The 21,988-nt window shown below is 49.9% G+C and overlaps 7 protein-coding genes across 7 annotated transcripts, besides 1 other annotated feature; 3 read left to right on the top strand and 4 right to left on the bottom strand.

Moving 5' to 3' along the window:
* Window positions 1–21,988: part of a sequence feature (contig 1.10 1..175166(-1)) that runs on past the window's edge.
* ANIA_00654 (protein ggpS) lies at window positions 895–2,287 on the top strand (the record flags this gene model as incomplete). The annotated part of the gene is made up of 1 exon (XM_653166.2): window positions 895–2,287. The coding sequence occupies one exon, from the start codon at window positions 895–897 to the stop codon at window positions 2,083–2,085; it is 1,191 nt and encodes a 396-aa protein (XP_658258.1). The 3' UTR covers window positions 2,086–2,287.
* Window positions 2,389–3,408, bottom strand: ANIA_00653 (Smr domain-containing protein; the record flags this gene model as incomplete). Its single annotated transcript, XM_653165.2, has 4 exons — window positions 3,291–3,408; window positions 3,128–3,228; window positions 2,793–3,043; window positions 2,389–2,710 (listed from the first exon to the last, which is right to left on the bottom strand). The coding sequence occupies exons 1-4, from the start codon at window positions 3,325–3,327 to the stop codon at window positions 2,389–2,391; spliced, it is 711 nt and encodes a 236-aa protein (XP_658257.1). The 5' UTR covers window positions 3,328–3,408.
* On the top strand, window positions 3,841–4,591 carry ANIA_00652 (uncharacterized protein; the record flags this gene model as incomplete). Its single annotated transcript, XM_653164.1, has 3 exons — window positions 3,841–3,985; window positions 4,041–4,086; window positions 4,390–4,591. The coding sequence occupies 3 exons, from the start codon at window positions 3,841–3,843 to the stop codon at window positions 4,589–4,591; spliced, it is 393 nt and encodes a 130-aa protein (XP_658256.1).
* Window positions 5,770–7,587, top strand: gpaA (guanine nucleotide-binding protein subunit alpha fadA). Its single transcript, XM_653163.2, has 5 exons — window positions 5,770–5,784; window positions 6,075–6,288; window positions 6,341–6,683; window positions 6,737–7,293; window positions 7,346–7,587. The coding sequence occupies exons 2-5, from the start codon at window positions 6,171–6,173 to the stop codon at window positions 7,387–7,389; spliced, it is 1,062 nt and encodes a 353-aa protein (XP_658255.1). The 5' UTR covers window positions 5,770–5,784; window positions 6,075–6,170; the 3' UTR covers window positions 7,390–7,587.
* On the bottom strand, window positions 7,631–10,991 carry ANIA_00650 (uncharacterized protein). The gene is made up of 6 exons (XM_653162.2): window positions 10,065–10,991; window positions 9,249–9,624; window positions 8,326–9,128; window positions 8,123–8,196; window positions 8,011–8,081; window positions 7,631–7,887 (listed from the first exon to the last, which is right to left on the bottom strand). The coding sequence occupies exons 1-6, from the start codon at window positions 10,730–10,732 to the stop codon at window positions 7,708–7,710; spliced, it is 2,172 nt and encodes a 723-aa protein (XP_658254.2). The 5' UTR covers window positions 10,733–10,991; the 3' UTR covers window positions 7,631–7,707.
* On the bottom strand, window positions 13,225–15,544 carry ANIA_00649 (acyl--CoA ligase). The gene is made up of 4 exons (XM_653161.2): window positions 14,373–15,544; window positions 14,011–14,299; window positions 13,836–13,939; window positions 13,225–13,783 (listed from the first exon to the last, which is right to left on the bottom strand). Exons 1-4 carry the CDS (start codon window positions 15,431–15,433, stop codon window positions 13,555–13,557), a joined length of 1,683 nt encoding a protein of 560 aa, XP_658253.1. The 5' UTR covers window positions 15,434–15,544; the 3' UTR covers window positions 13,225–13,554.
* On the bottom strand, window positions 16,149–20,923 carry ANIA_10112 (nucleoporin; the record flags this gene model as incomplete). Its single annotated transcript, XM_050613351.1, has 3 exons — window positions 16,149–17,626; window positions 17,682–20,774; window positions 20,825–20,923. 3 exons carry the CDS (start codon window positions 20,921–20,923, stop codon window positions 16,271–16,273), a joined length of 4,548 nt encoding a protein of 1,515 aa, XP_050469175.1. The 3' UTR covers window positions 16,149–16,270.

Here is a 21,988-nt window from a genome sequence, read left to right on the forward strand (position 1 = left end):
GCTCATCGTCACTTGAATTGATCAAGCGCGAGAAGCTCCCCACTGGTTGCATCCTGATTGGTCCACTCTTGCCAGCACATCAAACAACTCACTGTCGTTGCCGCGGAAACGATGCCTTTCTTCAGCCCAATGCGGAGGCTGGGCGGCTAGCTATGAGGCTTGAGCTGAACAATGGATCTACCCATTCTAGAAGCGCGAATCAACATGATGCCAGAGCGATAATCTTGATCTGGATCTCCAGAATTAATTGCGTCAGCCCTTTTCCTGTAGGTCTTGCTGCAGTGCCAACATTCCTATCACATACAAACTAGGAAACAATGTTGCTTAGTGACCTCTGCCAGTGACATATGGGTTGCACTACCGGCAGGCAGGAATCCTGCGGCATTCCTCTCCACAACGACCTTGCACGTGTCATCTTAGGATCACAACAGTCGTACATCAACTTGAGTCTGTGTCCTGTGGAGGTGATACAGCATACAGTGACTGCCGAGACGACAACGGCCGGCCCTCTGTCGTGGGTCATGTGACACTACCTGCGACCACCGCCTAGCATGTGATTCCTTACTACGTCACGTTGTGCCTGTCTATCTTTTTCGTCTCCCCGCATCGAGATGTTGGGGAGTGTCGCTTCGGCCGAGGATCTGAACGGAATTTTTTCCCAGCGCCAGTACTGCTGTTGAACAGATTTACTCTAGCAAGGGCGGAAAACTCATCCGTTCTTAAGTCGCTTTTGCGCTTATCCATGTGACTAAGCTTCACATCTACGTTGCTTTTCTAGTACATGCCGTCCACCTACAGGGCTTCACTTATAAATTAGGCAACCACGACCGCAAAACATCGAACGATCTCCTTCCCCATAGTCTCTTGTGTAACAAGCGAAACCATCAAGCGCAAATGACGTCCGATTCGCACTTTCACCCTCCGCACGCAATACCACCCAGGATTAGCTCCAACCGAATGTCAGGTGCATCTACTCGAGACAAGGCAGCACTAATGGGAAACTTCGAGAAGGACTGGCTGTCAAAAGGTGACAAGCTTCAGACAAACACCGATTTGTCTAAAAGACACACGCGAAATCAGTCAAGTCTCGACGGGACAAAATACAAAGATGGGAAATGGTCCCAAGAGAATGAGGAGGTGATCATGGGTCCGTACGACTACATGCTGCAACACCCGGGGAAGGACCTGCGACGGCAGATGATCAACGCTTTTAACGTATGGTTGAAGGTGCCATCTGAGAGCCTGGCCATCATCACCAAAGTAGTGGCTATGCTCCATACCGCTTCATTATTGATCGACGACGTCGAAGACAACTCTCTTCTCCGGCGAGGAATTCCGGTCGCACATAGCATCTATGGCACCGCGCAGACGATCAATTCGGCAAACTACGTTTACTTCCTCGCCCTCCAGGAGGTGCAAAAACTGAAGAGTCCGGCAGCTATCGACATATACGTCCAGGAGCTGCTGAATTTACACAGAGGGCAAGGCATGGATCTGTTCTGGCGAGACACGCTCACTTGTCCAAGCGAAGATGAATACTTGGAGATGGTGGGCAACAAGACTGGAGGTTTGTTCCGGCTAGCTGTGAAATTGATGCAAGCTGAAAGCAGCACTGGAAAGGACTGTGTGGCCCTTGTGAATGTTTTGGGACTGGTCTTTCAGATATGCGACGACTATCTCAATTTATCCGACACGACGTATACCCAGAACAAAGGGCTCTGTGAAGACCTCACAGAGGGCAAATTTTCATTCCCCATTATCCACAGCATTCGATCGAACCCGGGGAACCATCAGCTCATCAATATCCTCCGGCAGAGAACAAAGGATGAAGAAGTCAAACGCTACGCGCTCCAGTATATGGAAAGCACGGGCAGTTTCAAGCATACGCAGGATGTTGTTCGGCAGCTACGTGCCAGAGCTCTGCAGCTCATTGAAGAGATTGAGAACAGCGAAAATGGCGAGCAACCGGAGGAACACAATGACGGTACGATGGTCCGGGCAATCCTCGATAAAATCACAGAATCCACCTTGGCTGATACGAATACGACTACGAGAGATATCAACGGCAACTGTGCGACCCGTTAATGCTTCTCTTTCTTTGAATCTTAGCTGCATACCACATCTTTTTCGGCGGTGTTTGGGATTTAGAAAGGTTACACATGATCTAATGACGAGGTTACGATGATTCGTTTCGGGTGTCTATTATTCTATAATTATTTGCGGGAGATCCATAACTGTTGTTCTCTCCAGCGCTCGAATTGGGAAGGTTCCAATAGCACTCCGGGTATAATCCATTCCAACCCTCTCTTATCGTAGCCACCAACTGGATGCCAGTAACATGATGGTTTCCAAAAGGCTCTCGTGATTCACATAACCAAGGATAAACGCCTACATAACAACACAGCAAGCCTTCTCCAGCTTGCGCAGCACCCGCGGCAGTATCGCATTGACGACTTGCTCAATCTCATCCTGGTTACCCTGCTGCTGTTGCTGGTGTTGATGCGGTTGTTGGTAGTGCTGTTGTTGATGTCCATGTCCATGCGACGGTTTGGAAGGAAGACTATCCGCCGCGCCGCCAGTAAGATTGACATAGATTCTGCCTTCATTCTCCTCCGTCGCATATTGCAGGCCCAGCTCGCGACAGACCTTCTCCACGCGCGGCTTGATCTTCTGAACATGGTTCGCGGAATGGTTTCCCTTGCCAACAATCCTAGAAGTCCCTGCCAGTCAGCCTACCATTCAAAAAGCCACCCATGAAATCCATCTGCCCAGTAGAGTAGGCTAAGACATACACATGCAGATGAGTCTGCCCTTGACTCCTCGCGTACTTAATCCTCTCTTCAAGGATATCTTCTGCTTCTTCAACAAATTGTCCGTGAAGATCGATTGTATCCGCATCAACGCGCCCCGGCGCGTTGTTCTCGCGAAAAATAAACTCTGACGCTTGTCGGTTATACTCCTCCATCTTGCGGCCGTGCGCTTTGCCCTGCTCGCTGAGTTCTTTGGCTGCTGCGCCGTCGCCGGACGCGTATGCTTCTTGGGACTGGTAGCATCACTATTTAGCATTTTGAAGAGGTTTGTGGTTGTTGGTGTTTAAGGTAAGTTGGTGGGTTTGTGGTGGACGTACGCGCTGGAAACAGGAGTTGCGCTTCGAGGCTTCTTGTCTTGCGAGGTCGCGAAGACGATCGTATTCGGATTCGGCATCATTGCTTTGGGAGTGGTTGAAGGCTTTCACGAGGGTGGTCGTAAGAATGTGTAGAAGTGGGTGGTGCGATGTGTTGTTTACTTACCCCGAGGACCCATGTAAGAAAGTTCGTGCTCGTGCATGATGTATATAATATATCGCGACGGTGGTCGCGACGGTCTTTTGGATCTGTTTTTGGGTATATAAAATGTCAATTAGAGAATAAAGCGCGGTCGAGAAGTGGGCGGAAGTCGCGAAAAGATCTGGGGATCTTCGGCCAAACGGGTGGAGCCTTGGGCCCTGAGCGATGAGATCGAGGTTGGCTTGCTGAGGGCCTCAGACCCTCAGCGGGCTTGGGAGCACAGCCCAGTGCACTTCCTATTGTACCACGAACCGTGGATCCAGCTGAAATGTATATGTACAGTTGATGAACTACATATTACCATGAACATCAAACATTATGCAGTGTAGGTTTCATATTTGAAACTCCTCATTCTAAATCGGGGCGGATATCTGCGTCTGCGGGCGCGATGATATATATCTCCCAGCTCTCGGCGTATTTAGCATCGGCAGTTCGGGAAAAACCCCAGTTAGTACCAAATTACAGTAGGACAAAATATAAGCATAATACTTCGATGACTATTCTATCATTCTTCATGTTCTTCACGAAGCTAGGCCAACGAAGAATTTCTGGTACTGTCCTTGGGGACACGAGTCATGTCTTGACTACGGTCTTGACAAGGCGAGAAGCCTTTATCCGTCCTTCAATTCTGCCTGAGTCATGGAGCGAAAATCGGAATCGTACGATGTTTTTGAGTATGCGCTAATCTTGTGTATCTGTCGAAATTCTCAAAAGTACTAGAGACAGTGTACGGTATTGTGGAATACACTGTGGAATCCAAGTAAGTTTGGCTCAGGTTCTCGGTACGCCATAAGTACAGTCAACAGGTAAGAATGCTGAACCAAAGAAACCAAGAGAATCTGCCTGCTATTTTGCTAAAACTTGTGTGGCTTTACCTACCACGGAATGTTCCTGGCTAAAAGTCAAGACTTCTCCACCAACTTAGTTCTAGTCGTGTTCTACGCATAGCGCTAGCCGCCTCCTCAGCTTAGGACCTCGTGGCAAGCCCTTGTGGCTTGCCCACTATGGTCCATGATACAAATTGCAAAAACTCAGCCTTTTCCAGATACCGACCAAAATTTAGGATACTCGGTAACGCACTCACTCGTCGAATTGGTGCGCTGACGTACGAGCCCTGGTCTTCACATCTTGAATTCTCCCCAGACTCCCGCTTCTTCCGAATTATGAATGCTGAGTACGAGTCTGACTCAAGAACGTTGATCTCAAGGCAATCATATGCGGAGCAGAGGTGGAGTATGGAGATTGTCAAACAGTATCGGTCATAGACGGTTGGGTATCCTAGACGTGAATCAGGGAGTCACCGTTTCCTTCTCCACGAGCCCACATCCTACGTGTACGTAGTACACCGGTAGACACAGCCCAATGCTTATCCGACGTATGGAGTATGTTGAGTGTTGGATCTTACCTCAGACAGACACGCACTACTGTTCTTGAATTAGCAGTGAGGTCAGATGGTGAAACGGCGTCAGTCCCGTTAACTTCTCCATCAATAAGGGAGTTTACCAGAGCGTTTCCTGTTCCAAAGCTTCTTGGTTTCCGTCCCTTCCATTACTCCCAAATCATCTTGTTCAGTCCGAAGCTGATCTGCAGCAGGCGGAGATTAAACCACGGTAGCTCAATAAGCAGTCTACCTTGACACAATGGCTATACCCAGCCTCTGTTCTACCACCAGACAGACTCTAGATTGTCTTTGTTGCTAGTTCTCGTCTTCTTTCCCATGTAATCACTGTCGTGTGTCTGCTCACTCCGTGTCTGGTATGATAAATCCATCTTGAAACAGGCCCGGATTGACGATTCCATACTCGTTGCGTGCTAAGTCAGAAAGGGATTAGCCCAAGATTTTATCAAAAAGGGGAGGGCGGTTTTCGACTGTTGATTGGTAGAATCCGTTTGCTCTCCACAGCAACCGCTGTGCGATTGGGCCAACCATGACTCTGCAGCCGGGCTATCCTGGACAGCCCCACGCCCCCTGACTTTCGCCGTGCCTTTCGCTCTCTTTCAGCAGGAGACCCAGAAAACCTGGGTCCCTCTCGCTGCTCTCTTTGCGGGCGCTCACTGGCACGTCTTCTTCTTCCGGAGCTTCATCTTCTCGTTTTCTGCTCTCCTGCTCTCCTGCTCTGCTGTCCTTTCATCTGATCTTCTCCCTTCCCTTTCTCTCTCTTGACCCGCCTCCACGAACTGAGGGCAGAATTTCAGCACTCCATCCTTCTTTTCTTTTTTTCTTTTCTGACACAATCAATCGCTCATCGCATTGATTGCCTGCCGCTGCTCATTCAGCTTTGCTGCTACTTATCATTGGCTGGTCTAACCGCTCTTCAAACTAATTTTCGCCTCCTTTCGGCTTAATCATACGTCGCGACTCTGCCGATTTCTTCCCCTTACTTCTTGACCTTCGTCTTGCGCTTATCCAGCCCGCCACTTTTCTTCCATCCAATTCACTGAAGGCAGGATTCATTAGGTGAGTTGGTTCTTCGCGCGGTGTCGTGTTGTTTGTTCTTCGTCTACCTCCCCCCGTTTTACCGTCACTGTCCCGTGGTTCTACCGTATTACGTCGGTCGGTCTGTCATGGTCTCCTTGTCTGAATGCGATAGATATGAATCGAGGATGTTGGGTCTTCGCAGACTGTTCCGTTGTGCTTCTCGATTCTTTGTTTTCTGACAGATGCCCCCCTTCTCATGCCACATTCACGATAGCCTCGTCGCAGGAGTCCCGCGTACGGAGAATTTGCTGACAGTCAACATCCGATAGACGCTTATCCAGCCCACGTCCTTCCTTCACTCTACCGGTCATCGCGACTTTGTCATCACTCATATCCATCCGACTTTCTAAAATCCACCAAAAAAAATGGGTTGTGGAATGAGTACCGAGGATAAGGAGGGCAAGGCCCGCAACGAGGAGATTGAGAACCAGCTCAAGCGGGACAAGATGATGCAGAGAAATGAGATTAAAATGCTCCTGCTCGGTAAGTTTCTGCCTCTCCATTCTTCGAAAATTCTGGCTCACCGCTTTCGCAGGTGCCGGAGAGTCTGGCAAGTCTACAATTCTTAAGCAGATGAAGTTGATCCACGAGGGTGGCTACTCCCGCGATGAGAGGGAGTCTTTTAAGGAAATTATCTACAGCAACACCGTCCAGTCGATGCGTGTCATCCTGGAAGCCATGGAGTCACTGGAGCTGCCTCTGGAAGATGCTCGTAACGAATATCACGTCCAGACCGTTTTCATGCAACCCGCTCAGATCGAAGGCGACAGCTTGCCCTCAGAAGTTGGTAATGCCATTGCTGCCCTCTGGCAGGATGCTGGTGTTCAGGAGTGTTTCAAGCGATCTCGTGAATACCAACTCAACGACTCCGCCAAATAGTGAGTACTGTAGTGATTCATATAACCGTTGCGCTCGCTGACCAACTCCCCAGCTACTTTGACTCTATCGAGCGTATTGCCCAGAGCGACTACCTTCCCACGGACCAGGATGTCCTACGCTCACGTGTCAAGACCACTGGTATCACCGAGACGACCTTCATTATCGGCGATCTGACCTATCGAATGTTCGACGTTGGTGGTCAGCGTTCTGAGCGAAAGAAGTGGATTCACTGCTTCGAGAACGTCACCACCATTCTTTTCCTGGTCGCCATTTCCGAATACGACCAGCTGCTTTTCGAAGATGAGACTGTAAACCGTATGCAGGAAGCTCTCACTCTGTTCGACTCCATTTGCAACTCCCGCTGGTTCGTCAAGACCTCGATTATTCTCTTCCTTAACAAGATCGACCGCTTTAAGGAGAAGCTCCCTGTCAGCCCCATGAAGAACTACTTCCCCGACTACGAGGGTGGTGCTGACTACGCCGCTGCCTGCGACTACATACTCAACCGCTTCGTCTCTCTGAACCAAGCAGAGCAGAAGCAGATCTACACACATTTCACATGCGCCACAGACACGACACAGATCCGATTTGTCATGGCAGCTGTAAATGGTAAGCTATTATCCTTCACAGTTGGTTCTTCCTTCGCTAATGCTCTCGGTAGATATTATTATCCAAGAGAACCTGAGACTCTGTGGTCTGATTTAATGATCGGTATAGAATGATCGAGTGAGGATTGTCTCGACGTTTAGACCGGACGCTATGTGAACTGTATTTTGCTTTTATTGTCATACCATGTTGCACATTTCTTTCGAAAGATCTTTCAATTGGCGTTGAGACTTTCATACTTTTTATAATTATTTTCTTTTTTTTTTTTTTCCCCATTTTTCCCCTCAGTCTTTTCCTTTGTCTTCCATTGTCTTGAGATGATATCTAGCCAGCTCTTTGTTTCAGCATTACCGATATCCACATGACACAGAGCAGGGGGGGTTTTCTTTTCTTTTCTTTCCTATCTACAGCATGAGGCTATCCCTCACTAACCGTGTCACTCGAGGTGCCTGCTACCATGCCATGTCTTTGCCTGGGATGGCCCTTGTCCTTCTCTCCTGTTCCCTTTTTTGTCTGCTTGCGAATCGGATAATGATATATCCCACATCTACCTACTCGTTTTGATGTATTCGACAAGGCAAAAACAATGTATGCAAACTATTATATGTCACGCATTCTTGGTCAACCTTCTCTAGATCCTTTCCGAAGTTAAACGTCGTGTCCTTGGTGTATCGGTATAAGTGCTAAGTTGGACGAACCTTACTGCTGGCAGGTTCATACATTCAGTATCGTGATTCTTTCTTTTCCTGTGTCACGCTCCGGTTGCTCAGTGGTTATATAGCAGGCGATGACTATTCAACAATTCAAAGCCATAATCTATGCTCTTAACTACCACCAGAGTAAAATGGAGAATTGATAGCCTTGAGTAGGCTAGGAACGCCCAAAACACCTAGAAACCTCGCTACGCTAAAAGTAAATCTAAGTAGTGATGATTAACCAGTCCAAAAAAAGTACGACAAGACCAAGACCCTTGGGTTTTCTCTTTAAAACCTCAATTTGGGTCCGACAAACACAATCAATATCGCAACCACCCACAGCGCAAAAATCCATGCATAAAGCATCATCCGCCCCCACCACCCCTTCCCTTCCGTCATCCGGCGCAACATGCCCATTCGCCGCTCTGCAGCAGCGAGGTTTCCCGTGGTGCGATCAAGGCCCTCCGCTGCACGAGCGAGGACCGATTTTTCGGCTTCAAGAGATGCCTGGAATTGTTGGGAGGAGGTTTTGAGTTGTGTCGCGAGGTCGAGAAGGGAGGAGGTGAGGTTTTCTTGTTCGAGGCGGTCGGTTGCGAGAGCCTCTTCAGTATCCGCAGTCTGAGGTTCTGAAGTTTTCGCAGCGTCGTGCAAGGAGGTGCCCGTTGCGGTTGCTGTTGGTTTGAGATTTGATGTTGGTGATGAAGCGGTTGCAATGTTCTGATGTCTGTTTCGGAGTGCAGGACCAGGCACGGGTGCTGTTGATGTAGGTGATGGTGATGAACCTGCGTCGACTATGGTGGTAGCTGGGACATCTATATCGGATTTCTCCCTAGCAGCCTCCGGCGCCTCAAAACTATCTTCCGGCGTAGCCTCACCAGCCGTGTCTGGCGTCCTTAGGAGATCATCTCCCTCTGAGTCTGCATCCTCATCGTCCTCGTCTTCACCAAGATCCCACTCATCTCCGCGTGCCGACACCCGGGACTCCTCCTCAGCCTGGATCTCGTCGAGGACGTTCTGGACTTGCTTGAGTGTCTGCCGGTTGCGCGAAAGACTAGACTGGAGCTCGTGCCGTCGGTCAACAGGTTTGATCTGGGGTAGGCTGCGTTCGAGGGCCTGAAGGGTGGCGCGAGCGTACTCTATGTTCTTGAATGGTAATGTTAACTAGAGCCCCTCTCATGGATATGGAAATGGATGCGGATCCACCCGGGGTTGCGTATAGATAGGTAAGATTGGGATTGTAATGTCTGTCTGGGTCGAACATACCACGCCCACTCTGATCCGCTGGTACTCCGAGCGCCGCAAGGATTTCAGATCTGCATTTGGTGAAAGGATATTAAACTCAAGACGATCGACGAGGCGGGAGAGGTTCAGCGCGGCGAGATCGGAGGGGTCGGTGGTAGCTGGGTAGGTGGTTAGGGTCATCTCGTTAGAGCTCTTCGGTGACGACGGAGAAAGCCGAAGTGTCCTTGGAAGAGTCGTCTGGGATTTGCCTCTCGGTAATTTTTTCGCCGCGATAGCAAGAGGGGCTGAGGAGGGGCGTTTACGAGAAGTTGGGCATTCACTCGTGCATAGGTAGACTGCCGTGTTGTTCCTTGTCTGCCGTGTAGCTGCAGCCAGGTCCGCTGTTGGTTTCAGCAGCCTATCACTATGGTCCCGCTGGGACCCGGCCAATGACTAAGCAGTACCTAGGGCAAGCGACTAATTATATCGATTGGCCTTATATGTTTGTACATATGTAAGATATCCTTGACACATGTTGTGCCTTCGTAGAGTGGGAGTTCAATAGCGAAGTCTGTGTCATTTTGCTAGTATTCATCGTAACTAAAGCCGTAACTCATGGCGGGTCCCAGGCAAAAATCGCCGCTTCTCGAGACCTGCATCAATGTGGCAAACGCAAAAAGAAAGGAGCTGAAAAAGGGAAATCTTTTCAGAGGGAACGGATTAACCGAGAGGAAAGCAGACTAGACCAAGCAATAACCAAACAGGAAAATGCAATGAAATACACAAAACCCAACACCACCTGTGGCACGCTATCCATGCAGCATCAGAGAGATAGGTTAGCTGTATTCAATCACACACCGTCTCCATGTCCGGGCACCCTCTTCGTCCACATCGCGTAAGAATTCGACATGTTCCCCTCGCTTTTGGACGGACCAAGATGCACCAAAGTCCAGAGAATTGGGATGTTGCCGATCAGCCACATCTGTGCTCCGTCTTGTTGGGAGAGATGTAGCTTGGGACGAATCATCAGTCGGCGTAGGAGGGTTCACAGTCCCAGAAAGCAGGTTGCAGTCCGTTCGCAAACCCACTAATGCAGACTCACCAACAGTCGTGCAATCGGGACTTGTCGGTGAAGTGCATTCGCCCTCAAGCTGATAGGCCTGATCCATCTTCTGTTTTCGATCTTCGATCAAGACAGCGGCTAGGTAGCCACTCGAAGGCAATGACGTTGAATGGGACAGAGGATGCAGGATATCGCAAGCGGAAGGCAGCGGCAAACGGTGGTGAATGTCACGCGTAGAGTAAGAAAGCTCCGGGTCTGATAGACCGGGCGACTGTTTGCCACCATGTTTCTCGGATGGCGTGTCCATTTGCCCCCTCGGTAGAATGTACTTTGTTCGTTGTCGATGTCTGATACGCCGAGCAAGCAGGAGGGCGCAAATTATGCAGATGATTGGGTAGACTATTCCAAGTCGAGAATTGCCAGAATCCTTGAAAAGGTTCGGATGATCATTCTCACTGCGCATTGCCAATTCAGAATGCCACCTCTGTTTAGAAAGTGGTCACCCGTAATCCTCGACCGGCCTATTGATGTCGTCGGCGCGATTTTGAGTAGACGTGATGTACTTTATGACGGCAGCCGTAGATATTCTGTGCCCAAGACAGTTGTCGTGCACTTGATTCACACTTTGAATAAAAGGTTGGGCCTTGATTTAAGTGTCAAGTTCGAACGAAGGGCGAGAAATGCAGCGAAAGACTGTAAAAATGTCCAGGATATGAATAGTGAGAGGGCAGCCTAGGTGCAGTGGCTCTGATCAAGAAGAAATCGGGACAGTATAAAGACTTGACCGAACAGGCCGTCTGTCCACCTTTTGTAGTTGATGCAAGAAGAAACTCCGATGCAGGGCCACGACCACAGGGCCTAGCTCTACCTTATTTGCAACTCATGTTTGTCAATCTGAATCCCGTAGGGTGAGGGGAGACCCCCCAGTCCAGCTGCTACGTTATCAGCCACGATAGCTTATGCAGCGAGTCGAGCCCACGGGAACGCCATCGGAGAGGGGCACTGGGTCCCAAGAAAGTAAAAGGAAGATTCAGTTGCAGACAGGTTCAGCTGTCCAGATGATGCGCCACCTCTCCAAGCCAGCTTTGGTGAGACTTCTCCGTAATGGCAAAGTCCCACTAGTTCACTAGGGGCCGTTAGAATGAATTTCATTCGGCGAAGGCGGAATTAAGGCTGCCGATGCGGCTCGATCGCGAGCAAGGAAGTTGATCTCGCCGGCGGGCGACTTAACAGGGGTGTCCAAAGTAGAAAGACGCCTGATCTCCATCGTGGGACGAGACCAAAGGCGGGCAACTTGATGGTGAAGCTACACGAGCAGCGGAGAGGCGAGGAACACTGAGAGGGCAACACTGACCTTGGAGGCCAAGGCGGCTAGGCTGGGAATTCTCAATCGAGTTTACGTTAATACCTACAATCCCGTGATCGTGATTTGATGAAAGCTCGCTTCTCTCTGCCAATCTTTGCTTCCAGTCCTCGCCGGAACTTTCATCCATACAATTTGTCCTTCTTTGACCTTCAGCTACGCCTTCGTCGGTGGCCGTCGCAGGAACGATCACAGAACTTTAGATCCTTGCATCAGCTCGCTGTTCGCCCACCTTCCATGCGAGCTTCTAGACCTCAGGGCGGCTGGCCGCCTTATGGCGCCCCCAGCCCCAGTATGGAGGAGTCAATCACCGAGTACGTCCTTGACGAATCTGCCCGGTCGCTTTACTAGGTTCATATCGAGCATTCAACATCCAATACTGCACAGCCGTAGCTAAGGATCTTCGCTTTCTCGAGCCGACGACCTGGTTACCCCAAACGCACGTTGTCGATCACTCCAAACTCTATAAGCACAGCTCGAATTCGAAAACGACCAGTCCCACACAACGAAAATGCTTTCGTTTCCAGCCAATAATGGGAAGACGCGTCGTCTAGCGCTTGAGGCTTGACAATCTATCGCCAAGATGATAGTCTCGAGTTGACGAGTAGAATGCAGGATGATCATGATCACGGATCACCGACAGCTATGGGAAGCTTCAACTTTTTGTTCAATACCAAAGCTCACCTGAAAGTATATGGTCGTGCAGTCATGGCGAATCGTCTCTAAGAGGATACGTCAAACCCTTAACTCTAATCGCTTAGCAACCACGCGCCATCGTATGGAGAGTAGTCAAAGTCCTCAGGGCAAGCGCCGCTAGCAGCTTATGACGGTATGAACTGACCTGGTTTGAGTTTATTCTGAGTCTAAGCGTCTTGTTCTCCGAAGCGTTGTTGAGCATGTGGACGAAGGACGAGGTTGTATTGGGCGACTTCGCAAACCCTGAGAGGAACTGTGGATATCAGGCACAGTGTCGTAAAAGGAATTTTATAGCATCCCGTTTCCTAAGCTTCTCAGCCGCAACAAATCTTCGGTCAGCGATGAGGTTCCGCGTTCAGGCAGCGTGCCCTGAAAGTCCTTTGGCAATACCCAGCAGAGACCACATTCTTCGTATTGTCTAAGCCTTACTTAAGGCGTCTGAGCACTCGATGGTCTGAATACCAACGTTGGCGGCCTTGAAATTGAGCATCGTACGGTTGGTACTTAGAGGACTGCTCACATACACTTCCGTGCGGTACAGCCTAGGTTTTAGAAGGATGAATAGCCCACATCACCCGTAGGTCTTTGCTGCTAAGGATCAAATAGGTGGTGCCAATCCACAAGGCGTATGGATCAGGAGTAAATACGGACCAACGGCCTCGGCAGCTGAACGGGTCTTAACTCCCCTCTCATCCTGCGCTGTGCAGGATACTAGCGATAGAGATGATATAGTTCCCTATCCGAATGCGGTCAGTAGAGAGACTAAGTCCAGGATTAGGACTCACGCTTACGAGTAGTTTAGATGGTAGCCTTTCTGAATTTTGCCTCAGGTTAAGTCAGCAGGAAAGTGCATTGTCACAACAATATATGTAATATTAGTCAATACTGACTCGGGACTCTCAACCACGATCATTCTAGGCAGTAGTATGTACTAATCTATGTTGGCCCTATTCCCCTGGTTGAGTCCAGCTGAAGTCTAGGTAAATTCAACGTCAAGTCCACGATGCGCTGAAGAGTACGAAGCACCCAGCAGTCAATGTTCTCGGCAGTGAGCTGCTTCCCGACAGCTAAGCCGAGGTACTGGCGACATCCGAGTATGCGAGGACGTGATAAATCAGATGGAATAACCGGCTACTTTAGAAAGTGGCGCAAGCAGCGACCTTTCCATAGACCACGAACCTGTCTTCACTGTCCTTCTCCAAGACTCTGAAGTCCCTCATGGACCCTTATAACTTCGCGTAAACCCCTTGCAACTCCTGCTTGGCCTGTTCTCGAAGTGCCTTTCGCAAGATCTTCCCAGATGGATTCTTGGGTATTGCCTCCACAAAGACCACTCCACCAGTGATTCTCTTGATCCGTGATACCTTGCCCTCCATGAAGGTTGTAATGTCTTTGGCAGTGGCATTCTTCCCTGGCTTCAGGGCAATATACGCTCGCGGGGCCTCATCTTCGTCCCTAATCCTGCGTTAGCTCTTGACATATCTTCTCAACATGATCTTCGTCATACTTTGGCACACCGATGACAGCCGCATCGGCAACGGCTGGATGTTCGAGTAGGATGGCTTCTAGCTCTGCAGGTGCGACTTGGTTGCCTTTCACTTTGATGAGTTCCTGTACAGTGCGTATGGTCAGTCCAGGCACGATTCATCAGTTCAGCTAGGAACAATTGGATCGGGACATACCTTCTTTCGGTCAACAACATGGAACCACCCTTCATTACTGACAAAGGCGATATCTCCCGTCCTCAACCATCCGTCCTCTGTCAGGGTCTCCTTAGTTGCTTGCGGGTTCCGCCAGTATCCTTTCATGACATTCGGGCCGCGAACCAACAACTCTCCGCGCTGATTCTTGCCTAATTCCGTTACCCCGTCGTCGGCGACAATCTTTGCTTCGCAGTTGGGATTGAGCTCTCCAACTGATGCCGTAAGGCATTTCTCCATGGGACTCCAGCCGAGGATGGAGCATGTGGCCCTGCCAAAGCAGAATCGGTTAGTGGGCTGGCATATAACCATACCGGCAATGCTCAAAAGACAAGGTCACTTACTCTGTCATTCCCCAGCCTTGCTTGATATTGATTTTCCCAGGTGGCCATAAGGCTTCGACCTCTTCGCAGACTTCTCGACCCAACGGCGCAGCTCCGCTACCAATATCTTCCACACTGCTCAAATCGTACTTCCCGCTCTTCACAGCAGGGTGCTTCGCCAGTGCAACCACCACCGGAGGGACCAGAATATAGTCCGAGATGCGAAATTTTTCCGTATACTCCAGCATCTTAATGAAATCGAATTTCGGCATCACGTACACAGGCACTCCCCGGTTGAGTGCGGCTGCAATGAAGATGTTCTGCGCCATTGCATGGTACATCGGCAGGAAGCATAGCCATCTTGCCCGTTTCGCCTTCTCCCTCCAGTTCGGGTTCAGGTAAAAAAGGTGGTTGTACTGCAACATGTTCGAGACATAATTCTTGTGCGAGATCTCAACCCCCTTCGGCCTCCCCGTCGTCCCACTACTGTAATTCAGCGCAAGCGTGGTGTTAGCTTTCTCCGGTGTGTCCAGCTCCTCCCACGCAAATCCTGCCCCCTCCTCAACGCTGGCAACCAGCTCCCCCCAATATCGACACCCTTTCATCCCCTCCCCCTTTCCATCATAAAGTGCATTGTTGAACACAAACACCTTGTCCATATCCAACCCCGCAATCTTCGAAGCCTCAATACCAGTGTCTAGACTATCTTCTGCACAGAGGAGATAAATCGCCCCGCTATCCTGCAACTGGTAGGCAAGCTCTCTAGCGACAAAGGTAGGGTTCGCGCCGGTGAAAATCCCCCCCGCCATGATGATCCCCATGAATATTACAGGGAAGAATATGTCGTTGCCCGAGAAGAGCAACACCCGGTCACCCTTCTGGAGGCCCGACTTGCGCAGCCCGGCTGCGAATCTCTGGCTCCAGAGGCGAAAGTCATGGGTCGTGAAGTAGTGCGTATCTGGACGAGCCGCTTCGGAGAAGCATCGGTGCGTTTTAGACAAAGGTTCAGTGGGTGATGTGAGAAGAAGAGATGCGAGATGTGTATTGGGGATCTCAATCTGCCAGCGCGATCTAAATGGCATCTTTTTCTGATCTATGGGGTGTGATCTTGTTGTGTTTGCCAGTGCAGACAGAACCAGTCATTAACCAGTTTAAGAGTAGGAGTACAATGTAAAATGACGAATCAACGAGGCTGAGAATGAAAGGAACAGATTTCAAAAAACAGAAGTAGCGCTGAGCAATATATATGCTGGATGCGGAGCAGGTTTGTACGGTGTTAGCTACCGTTTTGCTGTTATCTCCCGCCTCTCAACTCCCAAAGCTCTCTTGGTTTAGCCCAGCTGCCCTGCGCGGTATGATTGGGCACGCCGTCTACATTTCGAATTAGGACAGCCAGCGCCGCTCCTCAATTGCGTGTGAGCGCGTGATATTGATGTAAAATACGGAGTGAAACTGTAATAACCCTAGCGGAGGACGGAATGGGCCCCGATTCCCCGCATTTGACTGTATATCCGAGTGGACCAATCAATATGGTGCGGCTGGCGACGATCCCGAGGCCCATATCGCTGACCTCGGATGGCATGCGAGTCAGCGAGGAGTCAACGAGGAGAAGCAGTAAGGAAAGCTCATGTCCAGTGCGAAGTGGGTAGAGCCTGGAACAGAACGCAGCCGTCGGGAGCTTGACAGGAAGTGCATCAGGATTGGTTGGGTGAGGGGAGGCCTGTACGAGGGCAGATACTAGTCTCTTTCTGACGGCTTCAGAATCAATGTACTGTAAATGTCGGGGATGAAACCATGTTTTGTAGTCTTAAATGTACACAGATCGCAATGAAACTAGAGTGAATGGGCTTTGTATACCTAGATAACCATCGCAGATATGCGCCGCCAATGCCTGAAAAACATTCATTATATTGACATGATCACGATTCGTCCCCTCCTAAGCAAGCTAGTGTTGCTTTCAGCTCGCTAACAATTCTCTCCTCCAACCGGCTCTCTGACCCTGACGCGGCATCAACGGGCTTCTGACGCGCCAATTCGACCTCCTTGTCGGTGGTCGCAACGATCCGTAATCGGAGATTGGCCCGGCGTTCGACCAATTCTTCTATATCTTCTTTGACTTGTGATTTGTCCCACTTCAGTTCCTGGATCGCTTGTGCATCCATACCCATACTCGGTCCTGCTTCACGCAGGCGGCCTAGGATAAACGAGATAAGTGCCAAAGAGTACGCTTCCGAAGCCATGCTCAGACTGATTCCCTGAGCGGAAGATGATACCGTGCTGCGAGCAGACGCAAAAGACGACGCAGCCCGTGTAAGTTGGCCTTCGAATTGGTTGAGGAAGGCAGCGACCTCAGGCGCCGTACGAATGACGTGGTATAGGAGGTTCAAGCATAAGGGGAGAATGCCGCCAGTCCACATTGCGTATATCCTCGGAATCGGGTCGAACGGACCAAATCCTTTGGGTTGCCGGAGCACGTTCGTTAAGCGGCAGTTTGACAGTTGGGCCAGGACGACCTCCACTGCAAGGTGCTCGGCTAGCATAGGTATGGTGGATAGTTTGGCTAGAAAAGAAATACTTAGTTCTCCGTAGACGGGGTCACCTGCAACGGCTAACTGATCTGCCCAAGAGAATAATGAAGTGGCATGTCGCACTGTATCATTGTCGGCAATGTGGTATACAATGTGCTCGTACATCCGATCGATATCCTTCACTTGGAGTGAGCTTTGCAAAATTGCGGTTATGATGGCAAAGTCTTTTGGTGTGCACTTCTCTGGCTGCTCGTGAAGGTATGAGGTCAGTGACCTGAAACCTTGTGCTACCACAGTCTTCACAATTTCAACAACAATGACCAGGTCCGGTGTTGGGTCCGCCTTGGAGTTATAGAGTTCGCGCGCTGCTTTCGCGCCGCCATCAAGATGGAACTGTAAGGCCAAGAAAAGGGTGTTCAAAAGCGACCGGTAGTATTCGGAATCATCGTTGATCAATGCATCTTCATAGGTGGGCCGGCGACTTCGTAATGACTCCCAAACCACCTGAAGAAGGCTGGAGAATTCAACGCCCTTAGATCCTTTTTCTACGAGGCGTTGCAGGAGATTCTGTGCGAAATCGACCCGTGTTTGCTGAATTCGCTCGAAGATGGCCTCCTGCGGGACTCCATTCATATTTGCCTCTAAGCAGCTCTTGACAACAAATGCTATCGTCTTTTGGATTTCGCTCTCAGAGATGAAGTCCGCGCAATGCTCAATGGCAAGGAATTTCCAACTGTGCAAAAGGCTCTGTCGAAGGGACTCTGTTAGATCTTATCCAGTAAATCGAGAGTCTTGTACATACCACTTGGGCTTCAACAAGCGACAAGTTGAGATTAGCACGCTCAAACTCCTCAGCAAATCCGTGGTTCTTGGACCCTTCCCACGCAAAATCATAGGAAAGGAGCTTTTTGCCCATCTGGATATCGTAGTAATACTCTCGCCCAAGACTCCGTGGCAGCAGAGGCGTCCTCTTAAAATCGTCTAGTTTACACCCCGAATACCTGCTCTCAAAATTTCTCTTGAGGTTGGCGTGTAGGGAGCCATTATAGCCAGAGACTTCAACAGCGGCCTTCGCGTACCAAGATACCAGCGGAAACAGCGTTTTGTAAAAATTCTGGTCCTTCGCCTCTTTGGCCGAATGTAAATAAACAGCACAAATATCGGCAACAACGGCAGCTATCCGGGTGGCGAAAATTTGCTCAATGCTGGAAAGAGATAATATATTCAGCTTGGAGACATAGTTCACGAGACTCGTGAAGAAGTTGGCTTGTTTCCTGAGCTCGGGGGTTGCCCACGGCCAATGTTCTTGAGCATTAGAGACGAAGTCGAGAAGTGAAAGGGCCACTCGGGGAGAAATCTGCTCAATGGCGGAGAGCATTTCAAGCGCCATTCGTAAGAACGGTGTGCCCTTAACTGCAGATTTATCTCCAGTATCCGGCTTCTTCAGTGATTCACGGGGAGAAGAACCTGTGAGGATATAGACCGCAAGCCATTGTTGTCGTTTGCTAACTAAAGTCGTCAGTAAGCGCCATATAGATAATTGCAGATTCGCGTCACTGAGAGGCTTGTCGAATCGGGATAGAACGTCAAGGAAAAGGCGGGAGGTTTCGGCTCCCAAGTGGCCAACTAGGGATGGCGGCTCATTGTCAGAGTCTAACGCAGCAGTGGTAATTAGAGTGTTTAATAGCGAAAGTGTAGGGACTTGGTAGGGGCCATGGAGCGCATATAGCTTCACAAGGACTGGTGTAGCTTTAAACAGCTGTTCCTCTAGCAGCGATGGCGGCAGTTCAGTGAGCTGAGCTGCCTGTAGCAACCTTGCTGAGAGTTCCAGTGTGGAGATAACTTGCTTTTCTACCAAATTCAAGAAACGGAGATATAAAGTGGGAGGAGTTTGGAGGCCATCAATTATCAGTCGGAGAATAGGATTGAACGGCAAATCGGCAGCTGATTGTGGTCGGAGGACGTCTAGGATGTATGTGGCCGAAGACGAGAAGGCGCCGGTAAGTTTCGATTCCAATTTGCCGTTGGCAGGATCGTTCGTTCCAAAAGCGTAGTAAAGTATTCTTTCGAGCACCCCTGCAATCGCAGTGGTAATTTCGAACTTCCTCTCCGGAGCGTTGAACCTCCAGTTGCCATTGCTGTTGTACACCTCGACCATTATCCGAACATAGTTGAGCAGAATGCGTCTCATGATGTGCGACGGGACTCCTGAAGTCCAGTCCGAAACAACCCCTGCCTTCCCTACTGGGCATCGCCTTAGGACAGCACGGGACATTGCGTCATCAACAACAGCCTCAAATAGACGGACAGAGGCCATAAGAAATGGATATTCCCCAGAAGTCACTTCCGTAGCGGATATAATAGCCGTCATCATACCGCCCTTTCCGTCTGTCCCAAGCAGGCTGCTTCGAGATAGTAAGGGCCATACTCTATTGGGTAGAACCGCAATGAGGGCGCGAATGAAGTGCAGACAGGCTATCGCCGAATCGACTACACCTTCTGACGCAGTCCTTGCGCTGACACTTTGAAGATTGCGCTCGAATATGTCAAAAACAAGTCCGATGATGTCAGTTTGACTAGAAAGACCATCGCTGGCCATCTCCAGGATGCTTTTCGCAGCGGAATTATCGTTGCTACGTGCTTGGTTGTTCGTGGACGCAAAAATTAGATCCGTGAACAGCCAGATTGTCTCCGCAACGCAGTCATCGCCAAACTCTTCTGAGAATCCACCATTCTCGCTCCACTCCTCTAGCCGGCTGCCCAAATAACTCAAGCAGGAATACCGGTGTTGCCACATAACGACTGCAGGTTTGGACTCAGATACTATCTGACCCACTGTTGCTGCAGGAAGCTCCGACGAACCGGTAACAATGAGAGCATTACTAGTCTCCTGGCGTGTCTGTTTCCGCAACTTGGATTCCGTCATTGGAAGAGGCTGGAGGAGACTAACGTAGTTCGCATCTTCATCCTCCCGAATAGTTTCATAACCTTGGAAATTGTCTGGAACAACCTGCGTGAACGATTCCATGCTTTCCAACTCGCTCAGAATTTGTGGGAAGCCTTCTTCATCGACCAGTTCTGCACCGAGTAGCGCTCGGCATAGCTTTAGAAAGGGTACAGTTTCATAAGGGAACCGCGAGCGCGCCACGTGGAGGATGTTGCTGGTTAAATTCTCATCTCTCATGAAAATCAAACGTGGATCGTTCGACGACACCGGTGACGTAGCCAAGGGCCATGCTGAGTCTGAGAGAGGCCCAGTAAGGACAGCCAAGACAGACTGAACGATTTCTGGTGAATAATCCAAGTAAATCATCATCGACCGGATGAGATCCAGCAGTGCCATGCGAGCCCAACGATTCGTCACGATATCATCGATAGTCGATGACGGCCCAATCTTTTGCGCTAGAACAATAATGGTATCGAACGCAATATTCCTCATTGCATCCGAAGTGAGAAGTGCAATCGACTCATCAATACTATATCGCGGCGTACGAGCAACTTCAAGGAGCTCTTCATATAGAGATATTTCGGCAGCGCGACCTGAGTTTGAATGAGGAGTGTTTGACTGGAAGGAATCCACGGCACTTTGATACTGTTCCAACTCCCGAGTCTCTTTATCGTTAAGAGCAAGCTCTGCCATGGTGTGCAAAATAAGCCCCCATGCAAACGCTGCGGGACTTGCAGTTCTTGACTGAAGCCCAACTGCTGTAAATAATTCGTTGATCTGGCCAATGTCGTCTTTTGAAAGATAATAAGGTGGCTTGGAGGATGTATCATTCCTCTGATCTTTATCAAGAATGGCAGGGATAGAAAGGGACAGTTTTAGAAAAGCTAGAGTAATCAGGCACACAAAGCCTTGAAGCGGTAAAAGAAGTTCTAGAGGGTTATCACAGGGCTGCCGAGATTTAGTAAGTCTTTGAAGAGATGAAACCTGGGGAAACATACAGCCTGGAGGGATTCGAGGAAAACATTGTCAACCATTAGACGGAGCCAAGACAGAAGGAGGTCTGCGGGAGGGATCTCCGATGAAGACTGGAGCAGCATAAACAGACTCTGGAGTAGATGCGACACTTCTTCCACAAGCGTCGTTCTCCACAAGCTCTCAATATCCTCGCTGCTTTCAGCGACGCCCAGCCAACCACCCTCGCCATCAAGGGCCGCGAGACGTTTTTCTACGCCGTCGATGCACTCTCGAGCGAATTCATGCCAGTTGTTCCCAGTGATCTTCGTTTCGAAGATGGACACTCCCAATTTGTGCAAGTTATTCGGCCTACCTGGCTGTGGCCGAGGCGCGTTATCATGACCGTCGCTGTTCAAAGATAAGGCGAGAAGTTTGCGGGCTGTCTTGACGATATGGCTTCGTTCAGACAGATATAGTTCCCGGAGTCGCAGGCGTCTATTCTTCTCCGAAACAAACTCGGCTGCACTGTTTCCATCACCGGGTCTGGCGTTGAGGATGTCAGCGAAACTCGGCCCGGCAAGTGACACCCGAAAAGTATCGACTCCGGCTGCCCGTTTCAAGCTAGTGGCTTCCTCATCAGCGAGTCGGCCAAGGAGACGTGAAGCAGGACGGGTTTGCCATTCCAAGACCGTGATCCGAAGCGCGTTGATTTCATCAATCCCAGCCTTTTCGCTCAACCAAAGAGCATCGGCTTTGATTTCCTTCAGGTCATACGAGGCTTGTGCAATGGTCTCCGCATGGATCGCTGCTGTTCTCCTATCAAACTCGGATTTTGTCTTAGGGGATGGCGTAGGAAAGACGCTGCCGCGGTTCAGAAGCACCTCGATGCTATCAGGATGTGACAAAAACGACTCGAAAACCCGGGATTCATCGGTGATGCTTTCGGGATCGCAAGCGTAAAGAAAGACTCTCTTCCAAGACCTAGAAGTATAGCAAAATCAGCAGCAGACCATCAATGTATAGCGAATGCGCCCATACAAAAGCTGAACGTCCCCGGAGAAGCACTTGTCCAGGGACGGGAAATAGGCTTCCGGAACGGGAGCCATTGGCAGCACAGCTATATCATTCTAAGTAAACAAATGTAATGAGCAAGCGGACGGAGTGCTGAAACCTCCGTATGCCTGAAGCCGACGAAAGCGCGTTGGATT

Source organism: Aspergillus nidulans, chromosome VIII (genome assembly GCF_000011425.1).
Source record: "Aspergillus nidulans FGSC A4 chromosome VIII".
NCBI lineage: Eukaryota > Fungi > Ascomycota > Eurotiomycetes > Eurotiales > Aspergillaceae > Aspergillus > Aspergillus nidulans.

Excerpts from the sequence above, each read along its gene's own strand:
- ANIA_00650 (XM_653162.2), bottom strand. The coding sequence starts at position 10,732 with ATGCGCAGTGAGAATGATCATCCGAACCTTTTCAAGGATTCTGGCAAT. Across the intron at positions 9,625-10,064 it reads GGTGCCCGGACATGGAGACG|GCTGCTGAAACCAACAGCGG; the intron begins GTGTGTGATTGA and ends CCATAGTGATAG. Across the intron at positions 7,888-8,010 it reads AAAGAATCACGATACTGAAT|TTTGCATACATTGTTTTTGC; the intron begins GTATGAACCTGC and ends GACATATAATAG.
- ANIA_00649 (XM_653161.2), bottom strand. The coding sequence starts at position 15,433 with ATGCCATTTAGATCGCGCTGGCAGATTGAGATCCCCAATACACATCTC. Across the intron at positions 14,300-14,372 it reads CAAGGCTGGGGAATGACAGA|GGCCACATGCTCCATCCTCG; the intron begins GTAAGTGACCTT and ends CTGCTTTGGCAG. Across the intron at positions 13,940-14,010 it reads ATGTTGTTGACCGAAAGAAG|GAACTCATCAAAGTGAAAGG; the intron begins GTATGTCCCGAT and ends CGCACTGTACAG.
- gpaA (XM_653163.2), top strand. The coding sequence starts at position 6,171 with ATGGGTTGTGGAATGAGTACCGAGGATAAGGAGGGCAAGGCCCGCAAC. Across the intron at positions 6,289-6,340 it reads GATTAAAATGCTCCTGCTCG|GTGCCGGAGAGTCTGGCAAG; the intron begins GTAAGTTTCTGC and ends CCGCTTTCGCAG. Across the intron at positions 7,294-7,345 it reads TGTCATGGCAGCTGTAAATG|ATATTATTATCCAAGAGAAC; the intron begins GTAAGCTATTAT and ends TGCTCTCGGTAG.